Consider the following 23,486-nt stretch of genomic DNA (forward strand, 5'->3'; position numbering starts at 1 on the left):
TATACTCTATAAGCGGTGTTAGAATCTCTTGATCTATGGATGACTTCTACAGCAATATAGTAAAAATGTAGTGTGTAAAATATATGGACATTTCTTTCAGCAAAAAAAAAGGACTGTCATAAAGATCGAGCTTCATACACAGCAGCACATATGCATAATTTGGAAATGTTTAATTAGCAAGTGAAATAAGTAATATCACTGTCATTGTAAGCCAGTTATGTGTAAAGGTACACTTTTATGCATAATTAGAAGTTATGAGATCAAAAAACTTTTATGAATATGATTCAAATTCCTTTTAAATAGTAGAATGTTTCTACTATTATGCTGTCAAGTTTGCTTATGCTCTCTCTCTCTCTCTCTCTCTCTCTCTCTCTCTATATATATATATATATATATATATATGAGAGTTACAATCAGTACAAATACACCGATTTGATTAATTATTATTATTAATAGTAAATGACACGCCCACTTTTCCATATATGGATTTGTGTTGGGTGGAGACACCCTGTCCAGCGCGCAAAAACAACTAGTTATCCTGCACCGCCATCTAGCGTTCGCTACCAACACGACGACCCTTATAATGGGCTGAGAAAAATTGTTTTTTGACGTGTGTATTTTAGGTGACCTGGGAATAAAGGTAAAAAGTGTAATAAATGGGTCAGTGGTATAATCAGGGCTGTATTTCCACTCAACTTCCACTTGCAACAATCGCAAAATGAATATTTTAGTTTGTCTCACACACACACACACACACACACACACACACACACACACACACACACACACACAGCCCATATCCGGACTCGGGTTGGGGCTCTGGCTCGCCATAAAGCGCGTAGTGGCTCAGCGCGGGATCGTGTAGGGCGGGCCTTTAACGCGCCGCTGCTACAGGGATACCAAGATGGAAATCCAGGGGCTTTCTAAAGCCCAAAACACTCACTACCAACATGGCGTCCCGCCTGGGACTGATATTTCGACTTCGGGAACGACAACGAGGACTGTTTCTAAACAAGCTCCACACGAAAACGAGAACAGCTTCGGATCGAAAGGCGACAACAACAACAACCGGCCTTCATCCGCTCCGCTTCGCCTGTTGGCACAAAATGGCAGCGGTGCTCGACAAAGTGTACAACAGAAACGGAGAGAAAGTATCAGTACGCTGTCAGAGGACGTTCATGCTGCTCATATGGAGCTCTGTAACCTGAAGGTGTTGAAGGAGAAAGAATACGGTGATTTAGAGCTGCCGCCGGACTTCGTGAAGGCCGAGCTGAAGTATGGAGAGGAGAATGAGGACGGCGTGCTGCAAATGGCGCTGCCACTTTTTGAGGGGGAGGAGGACGGATTCACTGCGCACTGCGAACCACGACCACAACTCCCAGATCCAGGTGTGATGAGGGACATATGTTTACCTGCAAGCGACGGCACTACGAGCTCTTCCGAAGCCAAAAACCCGAAGGAATATTACGTTGTTTTCAATAAAGTACAAGAAGATGGTGTTTATAGAGAATCCGGAAAGAAGACTGCAGCCTCCTCCAAACCCACCTACAGACCATCAGAGGTGCATCATACCCCGACCTTCTCCGAATCACAGCACAGCAATTTTACAGTCAAATCTAAATCATCTTCCACCTGCAGTGTTGAATGTTTGACAACCAGTTCTAAGCTAGTAAATGAACGCGGTCCTGCCACAGGAGGAAGGCAGGAGGGTGAGAAGCGCATTATGGAGGGTGGAAAGAGGTCTGATGAGAAAGTGTCTGCAGTGATGGTTGGTACTGATTTAGTGTCATTAGAGCATGCTTCAGGACATTTAACGGAATGTGAAACTAAAAACGACCCCCCTGAAACGCCTGCGCTTAGTACCAGCCCAGCTTTCATGCAGGACTACGTGAACTTGTCAGGCAGTGGTAACGGAGACCCTGCCAGCGACGGGCCATCAGAGACTTTCTCCGGGACCATCATGATCAACAACCAGAGCATCATCGTTACTATCGAGAACGGGGTTTTAACTCTGGCAGCCCCACCGGAGGGCTACACCTACAAGGAGGATGCAGTGATAAGTTTAAAAGAGCATTTGGGGGTGAAAGAGCACGAAGACATCGTCCTCCTGAACTATGAGGGTGGTACTAAATCTCTGGGGAAGATGGCCGAGGACGAGGGCGATGCTGTGAGCGAATCCGAAGAACTGACGCTGACCGACGACTGCTCATTATCAGAGCTAGGCGCTCTGGACAACTCGGTCAAACGAGAAGAAGGCATTGTGTGCGACTCTGATTCAACAGCTCACTCCTCAAGAGGTCCTACTGAAGATGACCTGCAGCCCACGAGCATCGTCTGTTCAACTGGCTTGGCGAAGAAAGGCATTGCGGTGTCGTACCGCTGCCCACAGCCTGGCTGCGCATGCACTTTTGACAGCCGGCAGAAGCTCAAGATGCACTTGGTGTTTCACGCTGAAGACCAGCGGCCTTTTAAATGCACAGTGGAGGGCTGTGGTTGGTCCTTCACCACTTCTTACAAGCTGAAACGGCACCTGCAGTCCCACGACAAGCTACGACCCTACGAGTGCAAGTATGAAAACTGCGGCCGCCGCTTCACCACCATTTATAATCTGAAGGCACATGCACGAGCACACGAGCAGGAGGACGCGTTTGCATGCGAACTGTGTGGAGAAAGATTCCGCAGCGCTACACGTCTCGCCAACCATCAGAGGACGCACTTCGAGCCTGAACGACCCCACAAGTGCGAGTTCCCAGGTGAGAAAGAACTGTGCCACCTTTAACATCCTGCCCCTTTTTATTACCAAGCTTTATACATATGCTCTCTTTGCCCTGTTCTTAGTGCAAGCCAACATGGTGTCACATTGTGTCCAGTTAATCATTATTGTCTATATGTATATTTGTCACATAATAAGATTTAAACTTATTGAACTTGATCTTAATTTTTAACTAAAATGCTAAAATTAATGCATTGTGTTCTACCCCTCAGGATGTGAGAAGGCCTTCATCACCTTCAGTGCCCTGTTCTCTCACAACAGGACCCACTTCAGAGAGACTAGCCAGTTCACCTGTACATACCCAGGCTGTGACAAGTGCTATGACAAGGCCTGCCGCCTTAAAATCCATCTTCGTAGTCACACAGGTACTCACTCATTGTAGACTCAAAGGTATACACTGTGGATAGTTACACGAGAAACAAATGAATGCTTTTGACCCCCAGGTTAAGTTGTCTCTGTCTTTTTACTGTTTAACAGGTGAGAGGCCTTTTGTCTGTGACTCAGAATCTTGTGGCTGGACTTTTACTAGCATGTCAAAGCTGCTGCGTCACAAAAGGTAAGAGTTTATCTTGGAAAAAAAAAAGCGCTAATCAATGTGGTTTAAGACCGTGGTCCCCAACCTTTTTTGCGGCACAGACCGGTTTAATGTCGGACAATATTTTCACGGACCGGTTTAATGTCGGGTTTTCAATGTCAATATTTTCACGGACCGGCCTTTCAGGTGTGGGGGTAAATGCAACAAAATAAAATGATACGACCGGCATAAAAACAGGTATTTTCTAAATATAATAATAAACGTGAATCCACTGTGTTGTTTTTTGTTCATTTTGTTAGCTTGGGGGTTTGAATTTAGCGGTAATGTATTATGTGTTAGCGGCCGGAGCAGCCCCTTCAAGTAGGTAGCGGATGTAAGTAAGTCATGTGACCGAGGCATCATGACATGCATCAAGAGTGAGTCTAAGACAGATGTGGTAGAGAGAACCTGGGAATTTTTTACCAAATGCCCGGCGGTTGGGGACCACTGGTTTAGGATATTCGTTTCATGTATTATATACATTTTATTATTTTTATTTTCGCTTTTCAGGAAGCATGATGATGATCGGCGATTCACCTGTCCAGAAGAAGGTTGTGGAAAGTCCTTTACTCGTGCAGAGCATTTGAAAGGCCACAGTATCACCCACCTGGGCACTAAGCCCTTTGAGTGCCCAGTTGAAGGTTGGTGTTTTGCACCTAATTGTGAGTGATATTGCATACATGATCATATTTTTTCAAATATAACTCCTGCAGGCTGTCATCTCCAAATTTCTATTAGCTCTGAAGGTCCATGGAGGATTATAAGATAGATCAAATGGAATTTAGCTTTTTAATTTACTTTCTTTTGACATGAAAACGTCTTACTGTTTGTCTAAAGCAAGGGACACACCATGCCGACAATTGGCCATCGGGCAATTTGGGGGGGTGGTGATTGGGTAGTTCTAAGTGTCGGTCGGCTTTGGTTTTTTTGGTGTGTTCTGCACTGTTGGCTCTAGCTGGATGGTGTTAGTTGTTTTTCGAAAGGCTGATTCTGCATGTCGAATCGGCGGTGGAGCTCGGAGCACATGAGAAAAAAACAGAACTGACCAAAGCAAAGGACGTAGTGAATAGAGAACACGCTGACACTTTTGGTCCTTCTTGCCACTTGTCTTTGCAACTTAAAAGACATGATTGAAAAAAGCTAGCTCTTCCGATTTCCCTCTGTGGATGCCAAATGCAGAAACCTTAACAAACACATTCATTTTGAGACCATGAGCAAATGTTAATAAATCGTGTTTGTTCATTAATTTGTGTAATGTAATCCTGTGTGTAGGATGTAATGCTAAGTTCTCAGCGAGGAGTAGCCTATACATCCATTCTAAGAAACACCGTCAGGATGGAGTGTCTCTGAGAAGCAGATGTCCTGTTGCAGGATGCACCAAGCACTTCTCATCTCGCAGTAGCCTCAAGAGTCATATGCTTAAACACCACAACCTCAGCCCAGGTATGTGCACACACATCCATCAGCAGTTTATCCTTACGCATTAGAGCCATGCTTTCTTACAGTATAGTGTATTTACAATTTCACATGGATTATATTGTAATGAAATTATATATTGTGAAGTTTAATAAATGAATTTAGAATCGTCTTGTACAACATGTACTCATAGGACATATTCAAATTCAGAAGTGGTTATATTTTCAGCTAATCATTGACAGGCTGCTATTAAAATCAATTATTTTTTTGTTTGAACCTATTCCAGATGTGTTGAGTCAATTAGAAAACACAGCCACCCTGACGCCCAGCTGTGAGCTCACTAGTGCTGCTCAGAGTGCTACAACTGCTGGCACTGTTGGAACAGAGCTTAGCAGCCTGGATCTCTCGTCACTTTTCTCTAACGTTCCCTCCGGAGCATCCACTGTACCTACAGGGCCTACCTCACAGTCAGGCCCCGCTTCCTTCACCATGGACATGGCTCTTGCAAGCAGTGGGATTCTTACTATCGATCCAGCTTCAGTAGGCTCAGCTTTGGGAGGAGCCAAACCTGTGGACCCTCTGATCTTGGCTGCAGGTGGGGATATGGGCGTGCATGTCCTGGATGCAGGGGCAGGGGGTGGAGTATTACAGCAAAATACACTGCAGTTGGACGATGTACAGACAGTAAACCCTGAGGCACTCGGAACATTAACGGCCTTGGCTATTCAGAGCACCTCTGTCGCAGAGCAGCTTCAAGCCCTGAGCTCCTCTAGCGTGTTAACTGCAGAGTCACCTTCCTCTTCTCTGACTCCACCCCTAGCTCCTTCCCTTTCTTCCTCTCTCACGTCGCCACTGTCATCGTCTCTTGCCCCATCTCTCACCTCCTCTCTTGTTCCGTCTCTTGCTTCTACTACAGTACCAGAGCTGCTGTCTTCCCAGGTAAAGACTGATATGGGGGCCAGTGAAGCAGCTGTGGGGCCATTACTAAGTGGAGTAGAGGTCCTGAGCCAGCCAGAGAACAGCAAAGCTCTTAGTCAGTTTGTTTTCTCAAGCCACAGCAGATCCTACAGCGGGCAGAAAGAGACTGAGATGCCTTCAGTTGCACCTTGTGCTTTTAGTGTAAGTATAGCGGAAAGAGGATGCAGATTTGTGTCGCCTGGTTTACACTTCTGCATCTGGAAACACTGAAGTCCACAAGGCTGACAATTAAGCAAAAATACTTAAATTCTTTCAATTGCATATATGATTCAGTACAGGAGTATAAACCAGCATACTTATCACCAGTGTATAATTCTATGAAAATCTTTAATTTTATGTGGCTGCTACTTTTTCCTCAGTAAGAGCTAAACACTAAATCTGTAATGCTTGAGGTATACATTTTGTTAATACCAATATGAACTTTAAACATGGAAGCTATAATGGTGCGTTTTATAAACATTTATTTTTATTGCACTTCCTGAAGGAGAGCACTGGTTCTGCCCGCACAGACTACAGGGCCATCCAACTGGTAAAACGGAAGAAGCAGAAAGGCCCTGCTCCGAATTCGTCACCTGCAGGTGCAACTCATCGGAAGTCTAAAGGGGTGAAGGGTTCCAATGCTGCCGGGACAATGTCTTCGGGCAGTGCTCCATTTGTAGAAGGAACTGCATCGACAACCAGTGCAGGTCTCACTATCCGAGACCCGGTCACTGGAGTACAGTATGTACAGATTCAGATACTTCAGGTGAGTCAAGCTGAGAGCATTTTGATTAGTATGACTTTGCTATTTGAATCACAGTGTGCTATTATAGTTTGCGTATGTGTTTTTCAGGATGAACCGGCTACGGATGGAGATTTGGCTTTCCAGCTCAGTTCGCAGACTTCCACATCTCATTCCCAGCTAACAGTTGACCTGCCTGTCAATATATTGCAGGTTCAGCCTCCTAACTCAGTGATTTCTTCAATAAAAATAAATAATTAGAATTAGAGCTGTACATTGGGACTGGGATGCTGTATAATTAACGTTTGGATGTTAAAACAATTTGTAAAAGAAACAGCTATATTTTGGATAATTAACTGAATGGTTAATATAGTTTTGTGATATATTTGATAAATATTCCTCCCTTTATAATATATTTATGTAGTAAACAATGGATAGTTTAATTTAATAATTTTGCATTATACAGTTCCAACAGAAAAATACTGAAATCACTGAAATGTGTATGTGTTTTTCCATCAGGAGCCTTCTGCCATGACTGAGGATGATAACAGATCTGATAACTCTCAGTTCACTGGCAGCACCATTAACCTACAGGACCTGGAATAATGAACTCGTCTAAGAGACAGCAAAAGATCCTAGTAGACATACAGACAGTTGTATTTTCCTCTTAATTCCTACCTTCACAAAAGGAATCAGGTTTCAATGTCTGCCATCAGGGTATTTGTCTATTGGTGGTTTTTTGTGTGTGTGTGTGTGTGTGTGTGTGTGTGTGTGTAGGTTTTTAATATACATCCTAATTCCACAATTCCAAGATATATATTTGTATTTGACCAGGAATAAAGTTATTTCATGTGCTTCATGTATTAGTTAAGTTTCCTTTGTAGAGAACATGAACTTTTATTGGTAAAAGATTACTTACAAGCCATTAGACTTTGATATATTCCATTTCAAATTCGATATACACTTTGAATTGGGGAACATAATCTCGTATGACAGCTGCTTGATAAATCTGATATATTAAGACTCGATATGTTTAAGCAGGATTATGTAAATGAATGAGTGAATGTGAAACAGCACAATAGGTTATCATTGCTTGTAAGATTTATTATTACAGTAACATATCCATCAAAATAACTCTTTGTCGTTAGCATTGTCTTGAGTTTCTATTCAAGTCCTGAGGAGCACAGCTTTTATTGTCATGAAAAGCTTTTTTTGTTCCAGTTGCTTTTGTTGCTTATTTTTGTATGGTTTTGTATAAAACATGAAAATGTCTTTTTATGTGTGTATGAAAGTATTACACAAGATTAAAAATGGCTCTCCTCTCCTATTTAAGATATTCTGTGAGGGGGGAGTCATAGAATCATGAGTCATTTGTAAATATTGTGTATGTATAAACTCGTAATTCAATTACTGTTTTCATAAGAACTTTTGATACATAATACACGTGCACTTATGTCTAGGCTATCTTTCTGTTAAGATCCTTGAATAATAAAGTGTTTGCTGTTGCTGATTTATATTGTATTACTATTATTATTATTATTACTATTTATCAATAATTAATATATAATGGGCAATGCACTTATGTATCTTTTCACAGAAACTAAAGATTTTGCATGGTTTGGGTTTCTGGAAAGGCACCAGGTTATAGTGATCTGCCCTGAATTGTAGAAGGGCATGCTGTTAGGAGTGATTGTTTTAAGTAAAGAAGTACAGATATTCCTCCTTTTCCTTGTCTGCAATATCGTTGTGCTCTTTGTTCTTGACTTTATGAACAGAAGGCTGGGAGCGAGGCATCAGCTTCCTACCAGACTGGAGACAGTGTGCAGGAAGGTTTAATGTTAGAAAGGTGTTTATTGTGTATTGATAGTGTTAACTAGGCTCCTTGTTAAAGTTTTTTATACGTTAACGTTATCTTACCGTTCGCTTGATCTCAGCTTGAGCTCTCTCGATGGCTTTCTTTATTCTCTCTTCCTGGTGCTGCTTCTGCAGAGTAAGCTTCTCATCACGCAACCTACAAGAACAAATAAATACTGGAATGTTGACCCTATGCAGGTGCTTATCTTAGTACAGCTGTTATGAAAGTGGAAAATTACAATAGTTATTAGTTAGACCTGAGTCTCCTCTCTTTTTCCTTGGCTCGCTCAGCCATTGCAAGACGGTCAGCAGGAATTCTCTCCACTCTCTCCAGCAGATCACCCAGTCTGCTCTCTATAGCTTTTAGCATCTGCAACGTGCTCAGGTTGGCTTCACTGTTTCCAATGCAGCTCTGGTAGACCTCCTCTACTTTTTGGCCCAGAGCGTTCAGAGTGTTCTCCTGAACAGGAAAAACGGCACAATATATGAATTGATAGAAGGGAGATGTAAAGGTGCAGGGAATCTGTTTTAAAGCAGTTTCAGTTTAACAAGTGTGTAATTTCGAAAAAACAAGTTTTACATCATGTAAACTTTTTGCACATCTAACTATTGAGAAAACATACACTGTATAATGCAAACACTGAGTGTATTAATCAAAACAAAGTGAAAAAAAAAGCAAAGAAAGTACAGAAATAAAAATACACAGACAGTGATTTCTCTAAATGAATGTAAATTCATGAGGTATTCTTTAACCTTCGATTTTAACATTTTTTGAATATTTAGAATAAATATTGGATATTAAAAATTATTTTTCTTACTTCCTCTGCTTTGGTCTTTCCAAAGTCAAAGAACCTGGTACTGAGCTCCAGTTCTGCAGTTCTCTCTTTTTCTCTTTTAAGAGTCTGTGTCATGGCATCAATCTGCTGCTTCAGATGGTTGGCTTCTTGCTCGCTGTACGCATATGATCATTTACACAGAAATTGGCGGTTTAGCAGGATCCTAATAAGGTTTCTAACACTACTTTAGTAGTCACTATGAACCATACAGCATTCTCACATGTTCTTGCGAGTCTGTTCCATGATCTGTCTGAACTTCTCCAGGTTCTCCTCAGTCTCTTGAGAGTTTTGTATCAACGTGAGGTTCTGTTCTTCTAGTTCACTGAGCAGGTCCAGCAACTGTTGAGGGTCTGTAAAGTACAGCTCTGGCTCCTCCTACAGGGAATGCAGTGAAAACCATCAGCCAGTAGGTAGGCAGCTCAGGATAAAAAAAAAAAAAGATGGACATGTCAGGTTTTTTTTTTTTAATATGAATTATTCTCACATTGATTAGTTCTGGATTAGATTTTAGAATTGTAGACCTTTAGAGGTTAGAGATGTATTAAACATTGATTACATTTGTTTAAACCATTAGACCACAGCACTTGTTTGTTTATTTTTGTTTTTTTGTGGGTTTAATAATTCCGTGGAACTACCGAATAAACAGTAGCAGTTGCTGTAATGTCTACGGTTATGTGATTTAGTTAATATGTTTTGGTTTGAATGCTTTGCCAGTGTCATGAGTAAAGCAATTTTTTCAAAACCATTTTTCAGACACAAACTAAATTTTTTCATCTGATTAACTTAAAGAGCGAGGGAATACAATTTTATAAGTGCTATAATGTAAGTGACAGGAAGTAACATGTTTGAAAGACATTCCACAAAAATAAGTAAACAGAGTATGTGATGTAACATTCGTTAATAAACTGTAATCATCTGTAAGTTGCTTTGGTGTAGAAGGAATAAACACACATCGACATACAAATAATATAAGTATCAAATGAAACAGCAGTATGTGCTTGGCGATGAGAGTGTAAAAGCTTTGCTGAATGTAGAGCCATGAAGCAAATCATTGATTATTTTCCTTCAACATGTTTTTATAGCTTTTAAAAACAGTAATGTGTTATTAAGTAAGTCTAGCATGCGACTTATAGCCATGTCGTTATATTAAATACAAATGTACAGGTTGTGAAATATTAATTCAAATATTAAAGTGTTACAGAAACAGTTCCCAAGTGTGTAATAAAAATGAATCGGCATATTGTTTGAATATAATTCACACTGACCTCATATTCTGAGCTGTCACTTCCAGATGCGGAGCTACCACAACCAAACAACATAGTCATTTGTTAAACTCATGTTCATACATCACAAGGAACATATGTGCAAATGTGCATGTGTGTACTGTACAAACTTTTTGCCGTTCTGAGGACTTGACTTCAAACTGTGTCTGGAAGGAACCCGGGCCTCACGAAGAGGAGGTAGCTCTCGTGAAACAGGGCTGCTTTTCTCTCTACCTGCATCTATGGATCAGAAAGATAGAATTAGGGTTGTTCAAATTACAGCATTTTTTGTGTGGTTATACTACAGTAAATATCTTAAAGTGAAATAATTTACACAAATGTGCCCCAAAATATATGATAAAACAATTCTTTAAAATAAAAAAAATAATAAAGGTTTGTAATAGGGTAATAAATTTGGAATTTGTGATTCTGATATCATTGTATGGCACATATAACAGGATTGAACTATGCTATATAAAATATAAATATGCAAACAAGTTATCTTTTATTACATTTATGTACTGAAATATGGACATATTTGGTGTTAATCCCAATAATAGCTGCCCTGTTTCACCTCCTTCTCAATACCCTCTGTCATAAAATGCATATTTAAATGTCATTTTTAATTGTCAGTATAGTTTTGTTTTTACATGTTTTGTCATAGTAGTGATTAATAATGATTCCCAAGTTTCAAAAGTATCATCATCACAAGATTTTGATATATTGTGGGGCATTTTGCAGGTTATCCTCAAAAAGCAAAATAGTCCATGATGAACACTTACATCTATCAGATTGACAGGTCTTTATTCCTCTGTCTCTCTCTTTGCTCTTTTCCTCATGCTCTCCTGGTTGGTTACCATGATGGGTTTGTTGCAGCTTTTCTTCTTCACTCTCTGCTTTTTCTGCCACTCTGGGGGAGAAAGCTTAAACAGAAAATCCCTGTAGAGTTTGTACTCCTGCAGTGTGTCCTCAAACTTAGAAATGTTGCTGAGTGAAAGATGGAAGAAGAGGTGTGAATAAAAACTGGGGGATCACCCAGAATGTAATTAAATACAGAATGAAAGCTGTCTAGCACACAGATAATACAAAAATATATATATTTTTACTTATTACTGTATCATTGCTAGAGTATTGGAAAGCTGCAAGAGCAAGCCATATAAGTAATGTTTTGGTGAACATGTTATAATAGCATTATACAGTATAGTTTTGGCAGACAGAATTAAACAACAACCTTAGACTTTCATTATTATGTGAGTTTTGATTAATCTAAATTGAATGTCTTCTCTGCTAACCCCCCCCCTCGCTAAAAAAAAATACAATAAAAAAAATAAAAGAAAGAAAGACAGAAAAAAAGAAAGAAAGAAAGAAAGAAAGAAAGAAAGAAAGAAAGAAAGAAAGAAAGAAAGAAAGAAAGAAAGGATGAAAGAAAAAGAAAGAAATAGTTATAACAGGAATTTTTACTTGAATTTGTAATGGTCCCTGTGAAACTCAACTGTTAGTTTAGAAGTTAACATTGAGAACCAACTCATTTGTTTTTAATCCAGAATGTTACTTGTATTCGTACCTTTTAATGGCCACCATCTTAGACGTGACCCTTTTGATCTCAGCTACTTTCTCCAGCTTTGCTTTGCTCTCCTGCTCTGCACTATATGAGATGAAATAGATCAGAATACTCATACATGAATATCATATTCACTTGTTAGTGATCTCTAAAGTAAAATGCAAATACCACCACGAAAGCAATACTCTGTCGGCTTAACTATTGTCTTATTACATGCATTTTAGAGTATGCATGTTACTAATTAAGAGATCTGCCACGAAAAGATGCTATTAAATCCAATTATTAAAAAAAAAAACATTGGAAGGCTTTCTAAGGATTTATTCACACATTCCATATTGCTATCGGTTGCTTTATTATTTTGTTAGTCATCAGTTTTTACGCTCTTTATGTTCTTTCTATTTGAAATGGACATTGGCACATTGACAGATACTTAACATCTTTTGTATGTGGTATATAAATAAAGGTAAATTGTTTTGTTAATTGTATAGTTGTGTGCTTGTGCATTACATTCTGATGGCCTCCACTGAGCTCTTGTCGTTTTCTTTTAGAAATGTGTCAAACAATACAGCATCATCCTCCAAGAACTTTTCAGCTTTAGCCAACTTTTTCTCTTCATGACTTGCCTGCTCCTCTAGTTTTGCAATCTCTTCTCTCTTTACTGTCAGAGCATACTTGAAAAGGGACAAAGACAGAAATCTAATGAAACATGCTGAACAGAATGAAAAGAGAACAGAATTTGTAAGAGGTTGGGAGTAAACACAAATTATACCTCAAGGTAGAACATCTCTCGTTTCTTGTTAATGAACTTCTGTATTCCCTCTTTTTCAATATTACGATCTATGATGAATATATTATACAGAATATCTTTGTGTGAACATAAGTAAACAATGTGGTAGTCTGGTTCAGGAAAGTGTTTCTCGAATTATAATGTATGGCATGTATGGTGTGTTTATGCTAATATAGTACATTTCACCTCTGATCATCGCCATGGATGCCGGGATCTTTCGGGAAAGCTGGATGTCAGTACGTGAATGGTTTGTGGTGCCCTCTTCATTTTCCTCAAGGTCATCTCTTACATGTTTTCTCATCTCTAGCTGTCTGGCTTTCATTCTGCCTAAGTATGTCTTCTTCTCATGGACAGGCAGACTCAGATTTCTCTGATATTCCTGCACACAATGATCACTTACTACTGTATATATGATGCAAGGTTACGTTTTAACACTCTAAGATACAAATAATCAATAAAAATATATAATAAGTATATATGTGTTTTGATATGGATGTAGTCTCTTGTAGGTTTCTAAAGAACTTCTAAAGAATTTGATTTTATAGAGTATTACTTGCTCTTTGTATAATGGAAATAATTTGTATTTGGGTTAAGCCGAGGAGTATAAATACCAAAAGAAATTATTTTTACTTATTACTGTATTATTGCTGAAGTATTGGAAAGCTGCATGTGCAAGCCATATACATACTGATTGGTAAACATGTTATAATAGCATTATACAGTATAATTTTTGCAGACAGAATTAAACAACAACCCTTAAACTTTCGTTATTATGTTACTTATGCTTGAGTTTTGAATGTCTTCTCTGCTGAAAAAAACCAAAAAACTAATGAAATAGTTATAATAGGAATTTTACTTGTTTTGTAATGGTCCTTGTGAATCTTAACTGGTAATTTTTTTGTGCCTTCTATTATAGGTAGCATGTTATGCTTAGAAGTAAACATTCAGAACCAACACATTTGTCAACTTGTACATTACATTATTGTATTATCTAATGGACACAAATAATGACCATTCAGACATTATTAAGCTTTCAAATTCTGATAAATTTATACAAATATTTTTTCTGTGTTTTGGATAATGATTCTTTTGTATAATATATACAAACACACTACATAATGAAAACCATTTGGTAATGGTTTCAATGGTTAACAGCTAATGGTTTATAATGGTATTTGCAGTGGAATCCAATTTATTATTTTCTATGCAGGGTTGATATTCTGTAATATTCTTCCCATAACATATCCTCCAGTCACTTGCATTCAAAATACACATATAATAAGGGAAAATGTTTGCATAAAAATCTTTTAATAAAATGAATGTGCTTAAATTAAAAAAAAGATTTGCACCTTGTCTGGCAATGATTGTCATGCAAGATGTAATGTATAAAAGAATGTGGTCTAAAAGAGAAATTGATATAAATTGCCAATATTTAGAGTGAGACAGTAATGTGTTGTTGTGGAAAGTACTGCAAGCAGTTTAAAATACAAAGAGTGAAAATACTATGCCAGTTTTATAGTCTTGTGTTACACATGTTCATTTTATTTCATTTACTGCCTCCTTGTCATGTACTATGTCATTAGTGAACTGCTAATAATATTTTCTGGTTTTCTTTTTATGCATGGTTAAATAAGCAGTTTAAATAAGGACCACTAAGCAGCAGCATATTAGAGCATCTCCAGGAGTGCTTCTATGCAGCCTTCTTTCAGACAGTCATACTAATGAAAAGGCAGTGACAAGATATACAGTATAACTATCAGGTTCTTATAGCTATGACATAATTTGTAAGATATAAAGTATTTTCAAGCCGTTTGACTGACAGGTCCAAAAGACATTAATATATTAAATCTGAATTAAACCATAAACATTATATTATATAACATATTATATTATACCTACTGTTATTCCAATTAATTCTTAAATATAACATGGGTTTTAGCATATGTATTTGTGGTATTTAAGCATTAAATTAACACTAAACCAACTGGATACGACTAGTTATTGTCTAAAATAAAAACAAGAACTAAATTCAACACTTTAAATCCACACTAGATATTTTCAGTGTTTTCTGTTGGGTCACCTACTAGTTTTTGCTGAGCTTTCTGTGTCATTTTAAAGTGGAAGATGACGTCATCTTCCGGCATATTAAAGGGGTTCTGTGCTGGTCTGTTCCCATCATGACCATCTTCTACGAAGAAAAATCATGTCATTATTATATATTAAACACAATAAAGATCCTTTTATTTTTATGTTAATCAAATACTTAGAAAAGAAAAAAGATCTATCACCCATGCAAGGTACAGGCCATGTTTCACTTGAATCTTTGACCAGTGTATATGTTTAGACCCAATATGCCCATTCACAAAATACAGCAAGCTACAAAATGGCTACCAATGACTTTAGTATAAACTATTGTTTGGGATAAATGAACACCCTTCCAAATCAATATAACATGTGTTTCTTAGTATACAACAATATACTGTAGGCCTCAGTGATCAAACTTACTTACCCTTTACTGAAGGTACTGCTGAAAGCATTCTGCAAGAGACAGATGTAGCTAAAATTAAATAAACATGTTAGTTTTTGCCCAAGCTCTTTACCAAAATACTTTCTTCAAACTTTGAAGTCCTTTTAAATCCTCTTCCTAAAATTTATTTTAAAATAGATCATTAACAAAAAAAATATAGCTGCTCACTCTGAACCTAGTCGAAGGTTATATGTGGATATAGATATACTCACTGATTAACTGAACATACCCTTTGTTCACAAATATAATATACGTCATATGGCACACGGAAAGTGAGTTAAATTCACACATGCTTAAAGTGGAACGACATACTAACTTTCTACAGCAAAAACATCTAAGACATTATGATATTTAATTTTATTTATTTATTTTTAGCAATTGAATACATTACTTCATTCTGAACTAAATATTGCAATTCTTCTTGAAACTTTGAGGAGTTATATATATTTTTACTGCGGACGCTTTATTACTAAATGATCAAACAGTCAATCTAAAAAAAAGGAATGACAAAGCAATAGTCTTCTTGTGAAAGAATTTCCTGCAGAAGTGTGTGTATTCACTATACACAGTGCTGTTGAATGCTTTTATATGCTTGGTCAGAAGATGTTGTTTAATTCTGTATAGCAGCAGTTTAGAAAATAATTCCAGTTGCACTGCAAATCACCAGTTTATTGTAAGGTACAGTACTATAATTTTGGAAGTAATATAACTATCTTTTAATTAAAAAGTAGACAGGCACATGCATGGTAAACATTCCATGAAAACTGGTTAAAAAACATGTTTCTAGTGGTTAATAAACATTCTGTAAGCAAAATTAAAAAGACATTGGAAATAGTATGAGACAAAGCTGTGAGTTTAAAAGACAACTGCTTCAGCACAGTGGGGCTTCTTCAGTTCCTTTGTCTTAAATGAATCAGCAGACATAAGAGTAACACAACAATTTGATAACATGGTAAGTAGTGAGGAAAACACAGAGGTTAAAAGGTTGATATACAGTTGGAGAGTATTGCTAGATGCCTACATATAACTCTGAGCCCTCAGGATGAGTGAACAATAATAATGTGAGGACAGTTCTATAGAGAACACACTTACCTTGATTTGTAATTCTGTAATGATGTTAGACCACTATTAATGAGCTTTTTTATGTATGTATAGATTAATTCCTAAAACTCTTTACTCTGAATTTTTGAAACTCTTAATTCTTCTGAATCGACTGTTTCCGCGTTTGTGTTTCGTTACCAAAGCAACCGAATAGTGTACGTTTTGTCTGGGACCAGCAGATGGCACTGTGTCCCAACACACACACACACACACACACACACACACACACACACACACACACACACACACACACACACACACACACAGCCATTCATTCAGTATTCACGGTGTAGAGGCTGAATTTCTCTTTTTTTGTGAAACATTAAGGCAATAACAGACTTCGATCTTTTAATTTATGTTTTTATTTCCATATTCAGATATTGGGTTGTATGTTAATGACATACCTTTAATAATATTTGTAGGCATATGTGGGTGTGTGCACAAACATCATTATTGTCATAGATTACAAAACCTATAACAAGTGAGGTTCTGTAGTCATATTTCTATAAAGTATTTACCACTGGCCAGAAACTGGGCTCCAAAATTGGCAAAGTATTAAGCTTTTAATAGTCTTAAGAACAAATCATTGGTCAGAAAATAAGCAAGAGCTTAACACATAACACAAGATTGTAGCTCTATTACTGCTCTATCAATCTTGGTTCCATTTATAAGCTTGTTATCAAACCCTTGATGGTGATAGGTGTGGCAGATAAACAGATAATGGCTAATCTTTTACAAAAAGAAAAATAAAACATCCCATAGATATTACTGATACACAGACGTGTTAATTCTTTGGGTGTTTATTTTGCATCAAACATTTTAATCATTATCACGATAATCTTTTGGTGTACAAAAATATTATACAAGTGAATTACCCTGTTTCAAGCTTTTTCCCCAGGCATTTCCCTGCAGTCAAATAAACGAGCAAATGGTGTTGCAGTCGCTATCAGGAGTCCATTTTTTTATTTCTTGATAATTTTCTTACCAATGCTTTGTTGTTAAGAACATTAAAATATTATTTTGCCATTTTGAGCATGGTCTATTTTTGCCCAGGAGTATACATGCAAGAAAACCTGTCGCTTATTAAAAATCAATATGCACCACCTTATACCTGCCTGTCTCTTTGTCATATTTGACTTTTAAATAGATACCCTTGGAGTGGAGATTTGATTCCTTTTTTTTTTTAAATAGAGGCTCACCTCAATGTTTACTGCAATATATAGATTTGTGCATATGCTTTTTGGGTATGACCTCAAGCACATATCCAAACATGCACAAATACAAGATGGTTTATGAGTCCTCCCCTCCCATGCAATGAGGACTGAGTGAGGATTGCTCCACTAACCATATACTGATTTAAGCAATACTGATTTAGAAAGCAGCCATTTAAAGGCACACAGTGCAAGGCCAGGGTTGACTGATGACTAAAGGCCATTGAGGACTGGGGACTGACTTTTTCCCCCAGTTGTTTTTTACTGTCTAATTTATGTTTTTAGTTATAAAGTATAAAAACATCATGAAGATATATGGTTGACAAAACATCATGTAAGTAAATAAAATGCTTTATGAGTAAAATAAAACTTGTAGATATCCCAAAACTTGACTGTACTGTATCTGTACTGTATCAATGCCAGTGGATTTCCCTATTCCCAGATCCCCACTAAAAATGTAACTTTTCAGATGCTATCTTTCGTGCAAATGTTTCAGACATTGCCAAGTTCCAGTGTATTTCTGTTGCAGAAATTACATGCAAACTGGAGTCTTGTAGGTGGTTTACTGTTATAGTCTCCTGTATATATATCTATAATAATCTAAGCAGGGAATGTGCATGATAGACATGTGCAGAAATAATGGTCATCGTAGGCAGCATTTTTATGCATTTTGGCTAGTACTCTAATGTTTAACAAAGCAACCCACAAGAGGCTTATGTTAATTGAGGTGTTTATCTCGGGCATTGTGTGGGCCGAATGACTTTGTTTACTTTACATGACTGCATAAATTAGTTTGCATTTTTCAGAGCTGATCAGTATGTGTTGATATTTCTCTCATGTAAATACTGTATACTTAATGATGCAGATTATTCAAATGCTTCCAGTAATGCTTGAAGTAACAAAGTACATTTTCAAACCAGACTTGTTACTTTAGTTTTGATATATTTGCTGATATAATCAATATTTCTTCTTCTCATTGCATGCCATTTTCAGCACATCAACCTATTTCCTGTCATTGCACGGCTTTTTCAATCAGGGCAGTCTCACCCCAAAGCGTCACATATCGACGCTGTGGATGTTGCGTCGGACGGCGTCCACATCCGACGCCGAGGGTACCCCCTTCGCGTCGCTTTTTGACGTAGAGAGACGGAACCTCCCCTCGCCTCGCTTTTCGACGCAGATGGTTGAGAGCCCGTGTGCTACACTTTTCAACGCAGATCGCTGTCCTATACACTGAATAAAGTATTATCTATCATAATAAGTGTACAGGAATAATTTTTACATTTCGAAAAATCCTGAAGATGTCCGTAGCCCTAACCCTAACCCTAACCCAAACCCTAACCCAAACCCTAACCCTAACCCGAACCCTAACCCTAACCCAAACCCTAACCGTAACCCGCAAATGGGGTTCCGTCCATCTGCGTCAAAAAGCGAAGCGAAGGGTTTCCCGTCCCTCTACGTCAAAAAGCGACGCGAAGGGGGTACCCTCGGCGTCGGATGTGGACGCCGTCCGACGCAACATCCACAGCGTCGATATGTGACGCTGTGGGGTGAGACTGTGTTGTTTCAATCTATCACTGGTGTATCATTTCCTGGCTCTTACACACCACAGATGTAGACTAGTTTATGAAGCAAACAATCAGCAAGACAGAAGGCAAAAAAGGTCGGGATAACGTGGATCAGACAGAGGGAGTCAGCGATGTAAATATGACTGAGAACAGAGACATTCCTGATCACCTGATAATCATCATCTTTTCTCTGCTTGTGTTTATATGGTGGATGTTCAGCCTGGATACATTCATTAGGTTACAATATTTTTAATTCGTTTTGCATTAACCCAAGCCACTCTTAGTGCCGGTCCCAAGCTCGGATAAATAGGGAGGGTTGCGTTAGGAAGGGCATCCAGCGTAAAAACGTGCCAAATCAAGCATGCGGATGATCTGCTGTGGCGACCCCTGATGGGAGAAGCCGAAAGAAAGGTTTTTTTTGTAGTAATATTAAATTTTGGCATATTAGGGATGTAAAAATTCAAACGCAAATTCATTTTAACAGCACTTATTTTTATCAACGTGCGATTAATGCAGCATGCATCTCTTTTTGACCATTTTTATTAAAATTATAAATAAATAAATATAAAAATAAGATGAAATTAAAACCTTCAGTGCAACATAAGTTTATTCATGACATCCTTTCTTTAATCAGATATAAAATAAATAAATAAACTCCACCGAAAAATAATTGTAATCACTAAACATTTGTTTTACTGATGCACCAAGTAACAAATCAGCACCAAAATCCCCTATGATGCGCACATTTGGCAATTAACCCTCTGGGGTCAATAAACGCGCCGACGCGTTTTGTGCCATTTTTTTCTTTATAATGCCAAAACAAACGTACTCTTTTTCATCGTACAGATAGAAGAAATACATTAATCGAATCTGTAAAGGGTCTACTTGTATTTGTAGACTCTCATAATAACAACAAAATGCTGTGCTTTTGTAAAATAAAGAAAACAGGCAGGGGGCGCTCATTGCAGTCTCTGTCATCTATTTTCACAAACAAATAAAACAATCTGAATCTCAGTGAATACGTACTTCACAGACATAATAAATATATAAAGAGAAAGCTCGAAATGTCTACTTTTAAAAAAATTGAATATTCTTTGATTATGTAATCCGTATGGAAGTTAGAAGCGGTACACTTTCTCCGGTATCACCTCGTTAACCATCCATGTGGAAACACTGCAAAAGTTCTGTTTGGTGTCTTGATGATTTACGTCATTTTAAACACCATAATTACATTTACAATGATATTTTGCCTTCATGCTCTATGCTGAGTATGGTTTCACTAATAATAATCATACATTTGCATAAAGCATCCACATTTCTCCATGCACATGTTGATTATAGTATTAAAAACATATTAATTTATGGTACATTTAGATCAGATTAAAAATGTGTGATTAATTTGTGATTAAATATTTTAATTGATTGACAGCCCTAATATTAATATGATGTGAGGTCCAGTTACCAGCCTGACAGTAGTAAAGGCTACTTTTTACTTAAGTACATGTCAGAGCCCATTTTTCTTTACTTTAACTTGAGTAAAAAAATTTAGTCAGTACTTTAACTTTTACCCGAGTATTTTAAAACATTAGTATGTCCCCAGCCACTCTCAGTGCCGGTCCCAAGCCCGGATAAATTGGGGAGGGTTGCGTTAGGAAGGGCATCCAGCGTAAAAACATGTGCCAAATCAAACGTGCGGAGGATCCGCTGTGGCAACCCCTAACGGGAGAAGCCAAAAGAAAGTTTAGTATCTGTACTTCTACTTAAGTGGAGGATGGGTGTACTTTTGCCACCTCTGGTCAGGTGTTTTCAGTCATTCAACTCCAGCCACTTGACACACTGACATGCTTTAAAATGATCATACATCATTACACTTAAATAAACAGGCTAGATGCATACATACTTGCTTAGAAAGAGTATAAATCTTTTCTAAATGAGCACTGGCTATGAAAGGTAAACTTTTTGTTTAGTTTAAGAATTGTGAAATGGAAATCATTGAATTGCTCTTTTTGTATTTGTGCCTTGTAAAACATCTTAACACATGCCTACATTTATTTTAAAGTGCCTTTGCCACTCTTTCCATGTTGAAACAGTTAAGCATTTCTACTCTCTGTGCCAGTCGCTATCATTGCTTCACTATGGTTAAAAGCATTATACAGTGGGTTTCTGTTTGAGTGTCTATGTGTAACTAGGACAAAAGGCAACATTTTAATCCTGGAGTTAGACAGTCTATAATTGCAGTGTTCGAGTAAGGGGCTTTTAGCATCTTTCTACTGTAATCCCTCCATCACAGAGTCCCACATCCCAACACAACACAGAGTAAAGCAGCATGACCTGTGCATTAGAAGGTTACAGTAGGTCACGAGTAAACTGTATTAATTGCTCATAATACAACTAACATAGATACATATATGTATCAGTAGTGTGTGACCAGCTAACAATTGACATTTTAATTAATACGGAAATTCCCTCTCATTTTAAACAAGCAAATATTGCACCCAGACAGCACAGAGTACAACAACTCTGGTCTTCCCTCCCTAATGTTCTTGTCACAGTAGTGTGTATTTATGTGTGATGTGGAGGAAGAAAAGGGGCTAAATTTAAACACCCTCCTGAATAATTATGTGGATATTCTTAAATACCATCTTTCCCAAAAATAACTTTGAGATGGGATGCCTTTACATTACTAGGAATTAAAATTTTTTTGCATGTGCATTGTTATAGCCTTAGTGAGAAGGTTGACCTGTGTTTATCCCCCAAGCATTGGTCTGGTCTCTGGGCAGCACAGTATGTGCCATATTATTATTGTAATATATCAAATATATCTAAGTCATCATTTGGGAAATTGTACAAAGTCTATTATCTGTAAAGCATTTTATTTTACAACTAAATTTAGTGAACATAAAGATTAGTTTTAATAGTAGCAGTCTTTACTGTTCCGTTACACATAAGGTCTTTAAAGTGGTGCACAGTGTGATCAGATGACACATGCAATGTTGCAATGTGTGAGACAAGCTAGTGACCCTGTGTTGACAGCAGAGACAGGTGGAGGTCAAAGACGTCAAAAGCAACCATGTGGAGGTTTTGCCATTCTGGACCAATAATATTTTAGTGAAATGAAATTTAATAGAGTAAAAGAAATGGGTACTTGTTACTCGTTTCTCAATTAAAAATTAACTGATTCTCTGGGATATACAGTAAATATGTTAAACCTAAACATTCTCAAAGTATTAACCAAAGAAATTTTAATATAAGTAAGACAGATAGTTGTTGACATCCACAACAAATACATAAGCATTTAGATGTATGATTAAGCCATACTCATTAGAGTGTGCATAGCATGCTGCTTGAGCGTAGAAAGATGTCTCTCTGGTACTCTTCAGTTTGAGGATTCAATTTGTTGAATATTGTTGAAGGCACTCAGGAGAATATTAAATTAAACAAAAACTTTAAAATGTAATGGCAAACTATGACGGAATAGGCTGGGGATATTAAACACTTTTAAAATGTATTACCCTCCTGAGTTCCTCAAATTTCTTCAACAAAACCACATATTTTGTTTTGTTCAAAAGTCTGGAACAGTTAACATTTTGCCAGTGATTGGATCCAATTGCAATAGAGAGGCAGAGGGTGAGGAAGGCAAAAAATAGAGAAAATTCAAATCTGTACTGTGTATTTGATTCCGTAGATGAACTCTTAGATTCTCTGACCACAAGACACATGTGTATTTACAGTTCTTATAACAATTGGCATTAAGTGCAGATGCCTCTTTATGTTCTCAGGGAAGCTGTTTTTCCTCCAAACAGCTGGATGTTAAGGCGCATCAAATTGCAACAATGAGAGAAAACAGAAACACATTAGTAATATAAAATATTCTACATGGAGGAGGGGTCCAAGTTTTTGTGCAACTAATCCATGAATTTTAGACATTACAAAATAGTTTATAAAATATTCGTTGTGGAGGTACCTTTGTGCTTGTGCTTATTTTGAGCTCTACCGAAAAAACGCTTTTCTGCTCATTTCTATTTTTCATAAAGCTTGCTCATTTGTCCTTTTTCCATGAAAGCTGCCAATAATCTTTGCCCATGTTACTGTAACTGTTTGCTTCAGCTGTTTTGCATTGTGGCTTTTGCACAGCCACCTTTTTGAACCGGTGCCAGTAGCATTTCCTTCGGCGTCGTTAAGATAAAGACGGGAAGGAAAACCTGGAAATTGAATTTTCCGCTGCTCCGGCGTCCACGCGCTGACATCCAAAACACAAGCAGCACTCGTGCGGTGACGCCTGGCCACCGAGCCCCGCCCCGAGTCTGCGTCTACCAA

The 23,486-nt window shown here is 37.7% G+C and overlaps 2 protein-coding genes across 2 annotated transcripts; one reads left to right on the forward strand and one right to left on the reverse strand.

Annotated features, from left to right (window-relative positions):
* The first annotated feature begins 788 nt into the window (after window positions 1–788).
* Window positions 789–7,976, forward strand: si:dkey-156n14.3 (zinc finger protein ZXDC). The gene is made up of 9 exons (XM_046858356.1): window positions 789–2,753; window positions 2,986–3,138; window positions 3,251–3,329; window positions 3,858–3,988; window positions 4,620–4,790; window positions 5,050–5,882; window positions 6,226–6,486; window positions 6,574–6,675; window positions 6,982–7,976. Exons 1-9 carry the CDS (start codon window positions 905–907, stop codon window positions 7,066–7,068), a joined length of 3,666 nt encoding a protein of 1,221 aa, XP_046714312.1. The 5' UTR covers window positions 789–904; the 3' UTR covers window positions 7,069–7,976.
* On the reverse strand, window positions 7,233–16,527 carry cfap100 (cilia and flagella associated protein 100). Its single transcript, XM_046858444.1, is given in 16 exon segments — window positions 7,233–8,271; window positions 8,380–8,473; window positions 8,574–8,776; window positions 9,135–9,267; window positions 9,373–9,527; window positions 10,418–10,451; window positions 10,546–10,654; window positions 11,197–11,215; window positions 11,218–11,401; window positions 11,979–12,059; window positions 12,483–12,646; window positions 12,745–12,812; window positions 12,949–13,141; window positions 14,847–14,950; window positions 15,272–15,319; window positions 16,382–16,527. Coding segments are annotated over 15 exon segments (1,683 nt in total). The 5' UTR covers window positions 15,300–15,319; window positions 16,382–16,527; the 3' UTR covers window positions 7,233–8,157.
* Between the last annotated feature and the right edge of the window lie 6,959 nt (window positions 16,528–23,486).

Source organism: Silurus meridionalis, chromosome 1 (assembly GCF_014805685.1).
Source record: "Silurus meridionalis isolate SWU-2019-XX chromosome 1, ASM1480568v1, whole genome shotgun sequence".
Lineage (NCBI taxonomy): Eukaryota > Metazoa > Chordata > Actinopteri > Siluriformes > Siluridae > Silurus > Silurus meridionalis.